General features: G+C 50.3%; 2 protein-coding genes across 2 annotated transcripts; one reads left to right on the forward strand and one right to left on the reverse strand.

Moving 5' to 3' along the window:
* Window positions 1–830: 830 nt before the first annotated feature.
* On the forward strand, window positions 831–2,539 carry LOC149312696 (uncharacterized). Its single transcript, XM_089526958.1, has 2 exons — window positions 831–1,174; window positions 1,611–2,539. Exons 1-2 carry the CDS (start codon window positions 911–913, stop codon window positions 2,319–2,321), a joined length of 975 nt encoding a protein of 324 aa, XP_089383084.1. The 5' UTR covers window positions 831–910; the 3' UTR covers window positions 2,322–2,539.
* A 2,922-nt stretch (window positions 2,540–5,461) lies between these two features.
* Window positions 5,462–7,314, reverse strand: LOC149312697 (uncharacterized). The gene is made up of 3 exons (XM_089527218.1): window positions 6,987–7,314; window positions 6,582–6,908; window positions 5,462–5,805 (listed from the first exon to the last, which is right to left on the reverse strand). The coding sequence occupies exons 1-3, from the start codon at window positions 7,312–7,314 to the stop codon at window positions 5,462–5,464; spliced, it is 999 nt and encodes a 332-aa protein (XP_089383344.1).
* Between the last annotated feature and the right edge of the window lie 1,435 nt (window positions 7,315–8,749).

Genomic DNA, 8,749 nt, shown 5'->3' on the forward strand with positions numbered 1-8,749 from the left:
GATCTGTCAGTCAAGTGACGTAGGTGGCGACGTAGGTGCTGACGCGCCCGGAACAGACCGGGGATTTTTTTTGTTGTTGTTTTGCTTTGGGTTGAAAGATTATGCGCATGCGTGCGTTATTTATTCACCCCGTTCTTTTCCCCTAGTGCTTTGTTCGCTTCGATTCATTTTCCGAACATTAACCGTCCCTTCCCCGGAAAGATTTCATTCTGATTGAATCTTCAACTTAAAAAAAAATACTTTAATTTTTGAAAACATATGCGCATGTGTGTGTTCTTTTCCCCCCAGTTCTTATTCAATCCCGTTTATGAACATTCACAGTTCCGCCTTCCCCGGAAATTTTGCATACATACCTCACCCTCCCCTTTTAACACGAAAAAATACATTATTTTCAATTTTGAAAGCTTATGCGCATGCACGCCATTTCTTTCTCGCGAGGTTTCCCAATAGTCACGTGTCTTTTTTGTTTTTGTGTTGGTTTACATGTTTACTTCCGCTGGTGGCAATTGCCTCGCGACCACACATCTGCTGTCGCCATTTTGTCCGGCATTTGTAGTTCCAACAGTGAGAGCGGAAGATGCATCCCTTGTTGTATCTCATCCTGGCCCAACAAGCTATAATCAGGTCTGTTATTGCGTTGTTGCGGCGCAGGCATAGGCGCCTCCAACTGTTCCACTCTATGTTCGCTGCGAACAGGAGGAGGATGAGTAGGAGGCAGCACGGTCGAAGGAAGAGCAGCCTCGTGGTTGGTTGCCTTGCCCAGCAAACTGTAGCGACTGCGGGTGGGAGAGTTTCCCAATGTCTCCGGCCATTGCCCAGGAGGTGGTGGGTCTACCCGCACGAGACGGACTTCTGGCCGAAGCTGTTATGCACCGTTTGGTCCGATGAAAAATGGATAGAGCATCTGAGGATGCCTAGGAGGCTTTTCCTGCTTATTGTCGAACAGCTGCGTCCGGAGATCTGCAGGGAGGACACCCGTCTGCGCTCCGCCATACCGGTGGAGAAGAGGGTGGCAATCGCACTTTGGATCCTGGCTAACCAGGGGTCCTATGGCACAGCGGCCACCCGGTTCGGCGTGGGGAAATCGACAGTGTGCTCCATTTTTATTTCTGTAGTCCTGGCTATAGAGAAAGTCCTCCTTCACAAGACAGTGTACCTCGGGGACCACAGGAAGGTATTTAATATTGCTATTGCTGCCACTGATTACACCCTTTAGGGTAGGGAAAAGTCTAGATGCATTATTAACAAATTGTGAGCAAACCTTGGCTTTAGGGTGGGGATACCATAAATGTTATTATTAACCTACTTGCAATTTTTCTCATAATATTGCTATGATTACTTCCCATTCTTTCCTGGGGCCTCAGCTCACTGCTGATTTGTGTAAGTCTTCCCTCCCCCCCTTCTTGCAGATCTACTTGTATATTTTCCTGCTTTGCATATAATAGTAACTACAACAACACTAACCACAAAAGTTATTATCATTCAGCAATGGTTCTAGGTGGGGTGACACGCAATATCTTGTGTTTCTTTTACATACATGTAGGTTTGTTCCATGACTGCCGACCTTTAGCGTTACTGTGCTATTTACAGGTGTTCTGTTTCTATTCCAGATCATGGCAGGCTTTGAGGCTATGGGATTCCCACAAGTAATCGGGGCTGTTGACGGGTGCCACTGTCACATCATTTCGCCAGTGCGTCAGGGTGGGGAGTACATCAACCGCAAGGACACGTACAGCATGCTGTTGCAGGGAACAGTGGACCACACCGGACTATTCATCAATGTGTGCATTGGATGGAGCGGGACCTCACATGACGGCTTCGTTTTCCGCCACTCTTCCATCTACAAAACCATGCGTGCAGGCCTGTTTGTGCCAGGGAATCCTACTGTCACCATCTGTGGCAAGCAGGTGGGCCCACTGCTTATTGCAGATGCGGCATATGGGGTGAAAAACTGGGTCATGACCCCTTTCAAAGGCACTCTCCAGCCGCGCCAGGCCCTGTATAATCGCCACCTCAATAGAGCCAGGAACACAGTGGAACGTGCCTTCGGCCGCTTGAAGGCAAGATGGCGGTGTCTCACCGCATCATTGGAGCTGGCAGAGGAGAACGTTAACTCTGTCATAGTGGCATGCTGCATTCTCCACAACCTCGTGGAGACTGGGGGGCGCATTTTGGAGGGGGCACCATCTCGGCCAAGGCGATTTGTGCTTAATGCTGCCAGTTTACGCAATGCAAATGCTGACCAGGAGAAATCAGAGGGTGAGAAGACAAGGGAGGCACTGGTGCAGTATTTCTGGAATTTAAAGCATCGGGTCCCTTGAACACAATGTTGTCTACCACCGCTGTTTTCTGTTTTTTGTCTTCACTGTTGCAAAAATAAAGGTTTGCCTTTGCTATCACTGTTTCCTTATGTTTTCCTTTTCTTCCCTGGAAACACAACATGCCATGAGCGTACAGCAAGATTGGGTGCGCGTGTTTAGGGATGTCATGACATTCACCCTGCATCTCCTTCTAGTGTTGGTGGGAGGGGGGAACTGTGAGAGCCATCACATGCCACGTTCAGTGGAACAAGCTTTGCACTCCAATACAGTGGTGCAACTGTAGGTTATAGCTTGGTGGTGCATAAATCTCCTCCCATTACATTGTCTGCAGCTTTGCTGTGTTGGAACAGTGGAGGCCCAGACCACATGCACAGTTGTGCGTTTCGCTGGTTTAATAAGCCACACCATTTGTTCCCTGTCCCGTCCACTACCTGCTTCCCCCAACTTGCAATGCGCTGGCCTCACATGGAGCACCCCAATACAGGTCACCAACAGTCATATAGTTTAGGTTGGGACACTGCTGTGAGCCAAAAAATAATGCTACAACGGCGAATAGTACAGAATGTGTCATGCAGAATTCTTAAGGAGGGAGCAGTCTGGTTTCCTGAATAGGAAACAAGATCCAACCCTTTCTTCATGCAAGCGTTTACACAACATGTGACTGCCTAACAACATTGACAATTTATGCGCATGCACGCTATGCGCATAGTTGTAGGCCGCCCTGGGCCACCGTAGAGGACGGGGAGTGATGTCACCGGCTGCACTCCTCCTCTAACGGCGCCAAGCTTGAGTTGACTACATTGTAACAAATTACCTGTGGAGCCCTCCAGCCATTGGCTAACAGGTGTAGGGCTACTTTTTGAAACTTTGGGCCCATGTGTGCGCAGAGTCTGTCCGTTGGGGGAAGATGGCGCCGAGGAGGCTCACAAGGATCGAGCATTGGACGGCACAAGAAACCGACCTCCTGCTCGATTCTCTCGGCCGTACAGATGCGGGGTTGAGGCGGCTGATGCGATCCAGCAGCCACCCCAACCTCCATCTGTACGAGAGAGCCTCCCGGCACCTCGAAAGGCGCGGGTGGAGACGGCTTCCGGTGCAATGCCGGACCCGGTTCAAAAACCTGAAGGCTGCCTTCTTCAAGGCCCGGGAGATCGCCCAGGGCAGCCCCCCGCGACATGTCCACCCGCCTTTCTACCAGAGGCTGGCGGACATGTGGCGGAGGGCTGGGCGGCCTGCAGCTCGGGAACGGAGGCCCCCGCCAGGTATGTGTCAAAAGTTTGGCTACCGGTGGGGTTGCACAAGTATGGGGACAGAATGACTAATTGTGCGCATGATCCTTCCTTGAGACCTCCGTTTATTATTTTTTAGCCCCCGCCTCTGATCGGGGAAGGCCAAGGAGGAGGAGGGGGTCCCGGCGCCGTGAGCCTTCCTCCTCGCCGTCTTCTGAAGAGGAAGAGGAGGAGGAGGGGGAAGAGGAGGAGGAGGAGCCCGCCGTGTTGGGAGAGGAGGGAGAGCCCGAGGCACCTGCTGTCCGCAAGTCACCAGCGGAGGAGGAGGAGGCGGGGCAGATCGAAGGTACGTTGGATCAGGGAATGTCACGCAGGAGTTTGTTTTGGGAATTAGGTTGCAAAGGAAGAGGAAAACTAGACCGTGGGACACTATGTGGTCATCCACTCTGACCCTTCCAAGGGAGGTGTTATAGAATCATATTTTGCTGTCAGGCCCCATTTCTGTTGGAGGCAATGGCAAAGCAGTTGCTACGAGGTATGTTAGGATGCCCCCCCCCCCCCCCCCCCCCCCGCGGCCGGTTAAACTGTTACACACCAAGCCAAGAGTAATGTGTACTTTACTATTCTGTCCTACCCAACAGCTGAAGAATCGCAGCCTGGACCGTCCCATGCTGCTGGGATCGCTGCAGCGGCACCACCCGCACTTTGTGAGTTGCCAACATGTTTGCTCTAGTTAATTCTTGTGATTTATGTCCTACAGTACTATTGGCGGGCAGCATGACTGCAGACACTTGTGCATGTATGTGTCCTGTCTATTCCTAGCAAGCTGACACATCAGTGTACATGTATGTTTTTTGTGTGGAGGAGTGCATGCCACAAAGCGGTTGCCACAAGCAGGGCAACACTGTGGCACATAAGTGTGTGAAAGGTTGCTGTTACATGTCTGCTAGACACATCACATGTTAAGAGGAATAGTAGATAGAGTAGTTTTGGTGCTAGTGAATATGTGACTGGCACTTTGGGGTGAAGAGAGTGTTGACACATCTATTTGTTCTTGTTTGTTGTCTGCAGGGTACTCCAACATTCTGTTGCGAGTAGGGGCCCAAGACCAGAGGCTGGCCCTGATGGAGCAGAGGCTGTCCAGGCTCGAGGGCCTGGAACAGAGAGTGGAGAGGCTGGAGCGTGTCCTGCGCCAGCGCTGGCCGGAGGACTTTGAGGATGTGTAAATAGTGTATATATTGTGTATACATTGTAAATAAACAGTTTATATTTTTCGAAAGAATGTTTCCTTGTGGTCATTTTGCACTGCTACATGTCTGCTGGAGACATACATATTACACACAACTGAACATGTTTATAGAACATTGGTTTAATTAGGCCAACTCAAAACAACGCACAGTACAAAGGCACATACATGTCCAGTCAGACTGTAAATGTGTGGTGTGTACTCACAGCCCAAGGACTAAGAGGCCAATAGGTAATGTAAAACCATTACAACAATTTAACTCCTTAACAGGAAACATTCGTAATGTTAAACCATTACAACAATTTAACTCCTTAACATGAAACATTCGTAATGTTAAACCATTACAACCATTTAAGTCATAAACAGGATACACGTCAAATGTGGAACCATTATAACTAGTCAAGTAACTACTGTCATAAACAGTTAAACCAATGTAAACATTGGAAGCGAGGCAGATGTTATGTAACATGGTCCAAAACTTTATTCATGGGGACAGTGTTACTGGCTTCTTAATCTTGAGGATGGGCCTGGTACTTGGTCCAAGAACCGCACCCCCAGATGATGCTGTAGACCCTCCTTGAGACTCCTGCTGGTTGACAGAAGGGCCAGGAGGGGAATTACTTGATGGTTGCATGGAGCCCGGGGAACGCTTAAAGCGCTTCTTCCTAGGCATGCCAGTAACATTGCCTTGTGGACCCTGCGACTCCATCAGCTTGTACATTTTTTTCCATTATCTGGTTGCTGGCCAGCAGAGCACCTGTCAGTTGCTGCATGCTCTCTCTGTCCTCTGCAATTAGTTGTGTCATGACGCCGAGTGACTTTTCTTCCCTGGCCTCATCTTTTTTACTCTCCTCCCTCAAAAAACCCAGAAGTGAGTTCATCTGGGCAGCTGACTGGGTGGCAATCTTTTCAAGGGCCGCAGTGGCAGAGTCCCTCACCTTCTTACGTTTAATGAGGGCCAATCTCTCGGCAGGAGTCATCACTGCAAGGGGGTTCATGATGGCACAAGCTGAAAGAGAAAAGGAATTTTAATAGGGAACTGTAAGTGGTGAAGCAGGAAGGCAAAGGAGGAAGACATTACCATGGGGGCCAGATATAGACCTGTGTATGCTGATATCCCATGAGGGCAAAACTTTACTATTGTTATTATTGTTGGAGGCCAAAACCATTGGCCATCCCAAGGCGGATGCCTGGCCAAGGTTTGCAGTGGGTTAATGGTACTGAAGCGACCACCCATTGTTTATGCCCTTCTACAAGCGGAAAACAATTAAGAAACCAGTTCCACAGGTCCCACTCTCAAAGGGTGTCCCTTTTCCTGCCCTTCTAGTGGCTAGAGGAGAACAAGGGAAATATCAGGCTTTACAATAAAAACAATTACAGTTGAGGCTACCTCTATTCAGCAGTCCAAACTCAGTTTCCATAACAAAAGTAAGGGTGGAAGATTTTGAATGGCATTCTCCAGTCTTTTAAATAGTAGGCACAGCCAGGGTTGAAAAGAAACCAGATATTCCAGTTTGGGGGGAGGGGGGAAGGAAAATGGCAGAGTTGGGGGAACCCCAGACTTTTGAGTCTTGCCATGTGCTACCTCCATGGGTGATAAGGGGAAGCTCAGGTTGACCCGTGTTTGTGATTTTATGCCAAGATTACAGTGTTAATGAAGGTGCCGGTAGGATGCAATTAATGGAGGGGAGCCTATACATCGAATGTATTTTGAATACAGCCTATACACATAACATATGCAAAGCAGAAGCCGAAAGTGCATTCTGTCATCAATGGAGAACCTACCATTGCTTCCCGCCCGGGTTTGGGATTGGCTTCCGTTAGACCCCGAGCTGCTGCCCGCTGGTTCCTGCTGCTGCAGTTCTTGCACCAGGGTCTGCGGATCAATCTCCTGCAGCACCAGATTTATCTCCTGATCAGGATCCTGAGTAACAACGGTCTCTGTAATGCAGAGATGAAAATGCACAGTTAACCAGCCTTGCTCGGATGCCACAGGCACACGAACACATAGAAACGGTGTGCAGGGATTCATGAGCGGCTCTCCATTGCGGCGACGGGCCACATAAGGGGGCCTGGCACACAGCGGAAACCGACTGCTCACTTGGCAAAACACTAGTGCATATAATATGGAACAAATGTGCACATTCTTTCAAAACTTTTTGACAGAGGAAATTAGTATTGGCATGTTACCTTGGGAAAACAGATCCTGCGAGTCCGCCAAGGGAACCTGCGATTCTGCCAAGGGGTCCTGCTCCGGGATGGGTCTAGAGGGCCCTTCCTCCACCAGCTCGAGGCTCTCCCTGTCGTGGTAGGACACCTCCGTCTCGTCTGACACCCGCTTTGCCTCCACGCTGGCATCGCCCGCTAATATTCTGCGCAGCTCGTGGAAGAATGGCATTTCTACCTCGCCGCTTCCGCTCATTCTAGATTTTTGATACTCCTCCTTGAATTTTCTTTTCAATGCCTTGGATTTCGTGCGACATTCTTCTGCATTTCTGTCATGGCCCCTCCTCCGCATTTCTGCGGCGATGTTTTCAAAAACATCTATGTTTCTGTGGTTCTCCCTTAGCTGCTGCTGCACTTTTCCTCCCCCCACAGCGCTATTAGGTCCACCGTTTCTGCATGTTTCCATGCAATCCCCCTCCCGGATGATTTCCTGGCAGCCATCTCCGAAACGCCATGTGCTTGTGATCCCGCCATTGGTAAGGGTCGTGATGATCTTACCAGGTCGAGGGTCAAAACAGCAATGGCGCCAAGCCCCAAAAAAGGGGGAGTGGGCAAATTTGAAAATGAGGGAGGTCCGGGGCTGGCATCGCCCACCTGGCAGGTTACAAGCCTCGCCATTGGCTGGGCAGCCAATAGGTGCCCACCAGGTGATCCAAAACTGGGGTTAGGTCACATCCGCCGTCTGCTTGGGGGAGATGCCACTGAGGACGAGGGATAAGGGGCGAAAGGTTAATGGTCAAGTTTCTGGGCATCCACCCACAACCTGGCATGGCATTTAGGCATGGTGCTCGCAGGAGTGGCGGCCAACATGTAGAACAACACATTGCACTTTTGGGAAAACAGAGGGGGGTGGGTTTCAGGGGCCCATTACATGTCCCAGGGTGGTAGTGGTACTAAAGTCCACAAAAGAGGGGGGGGAAAGGTGTGATACAACTGACAAAACACCCCCCGATTGAAGCGCCCCATTAATATGAAACTGTGCGCATATTCTATCAAAACAGCATTCCAACCAAAAAAAAAATTCCTAGGAGACGGGAATGGAATGCTAATCACAAGGGAAGGAGAGGTGGGGCAAAGGGTGCTCAGTAACCAGTTGAGAGAGGAGAAAGGGTAGTGGACTGCCGGCCAGACAGCCATCTTTCAGCGGCCCCAAAGACGCACATCGGCGCGCATAATTTGTCAAAGCGGCTGCTTAAACAAAAAAAAATAGTTGATGGCGGGAGCCGGCTACAGCGACACGGACATGTGAAGGAGAGCGAGGGGCGACCGTGGGTGCACAGTTACCGGCCGGGGAGAGAGGGAGAAGGGTGTAGTTTCACCTGCGAACCCCTATGGCACGAATCGGAGAGGCGCGTCTGTGCGCTTAATTTGTCAACGCAACAGTAGTTAAAAAAAAATTATCCGGGGGGAGCCTGGTATGGATAGCGACGAGGCATAAGAGGGGATGTTCGTTTCGGCCAGAAATGCCCACCGCCCGACCTGTCCCTTCTCCAGCCATTGATTTGAACGTGGGCGGGAAGGAGTCGTCTGCGGCTGCGCAACATAGCGCTCGAGAGTGAGGGGGTCATGAGGGGCGGGCTCTACTGCCCACCCACAGCAACCTGGCCCTCCCCCTGCGACTGCCCCGATCACGACCGGGGCGAAGTTCATATTTCCAGGAACCGTTTTTTTAAAAAAAGTAATGGTTTATAACCCGGTTTCAAAAAACCCGTGCCAGGGGCCATTTA

Source organism: Sceloporus occidentalis, unplaced genomic scaffold, assembly GCF_023333645.1.
Source record: "Sceloporus occidentalis isolate IW3139 unplaced genomic scaffold, rSceOcc1.0.p SCAF_5, whole genome shotgun sequence".
Taxonomy (NCBI): Eukaryota; Metazoa; Chordata; class Lepidosauria; order Squamata; family Phrynosomatidae; genus Sceloporus; species Sceloporus occidentalis.

What these genes read in the sequence shown, in the direction of transcription:
- LOC149312696 (XM_089526958.1), top strand. Translation starts at nt 911, where the DNA reads ATGCCTAGGAGGCTTTTCCTGCTTATTGTCGAACAGCTGCGTCCGGAG. An exon ending in ACCTCGGGGACCACAGGAAG is followed by an intron (nt 1,175 to 1,610) that starts GTATTTAATATT and finishes TTTCTATTCCAG; the next exon opens with ATCATGGCAGGCTTTGAGGC.
- LOC149312697 (XM_089527218.1), bottom strand. Translation starts at nt 7,314, where the DNA reads ATGCGGAGGAGGGGCCATGACAGAAATGCAGAAGAATGTCGCACGAAA. An exon ending in GCAGGATCTGTTTTCCCAAG is followed by an intron (nt 6,909 to 6,986) that starts GTAACATGCCAA and finishes TATATGCACTAG; the next exon opens with TGTTTTGCCAAGTGAGCAGT. An exon ending in AACCCGGGCGGGAAGCAATG is followed by an intron (nt 5,806 to 6,581) that starts GTAGGTTCTCCA and finishes TTTCTCTTTCAG; the next exon opens with CTTGTGCCATCATGAACCCC.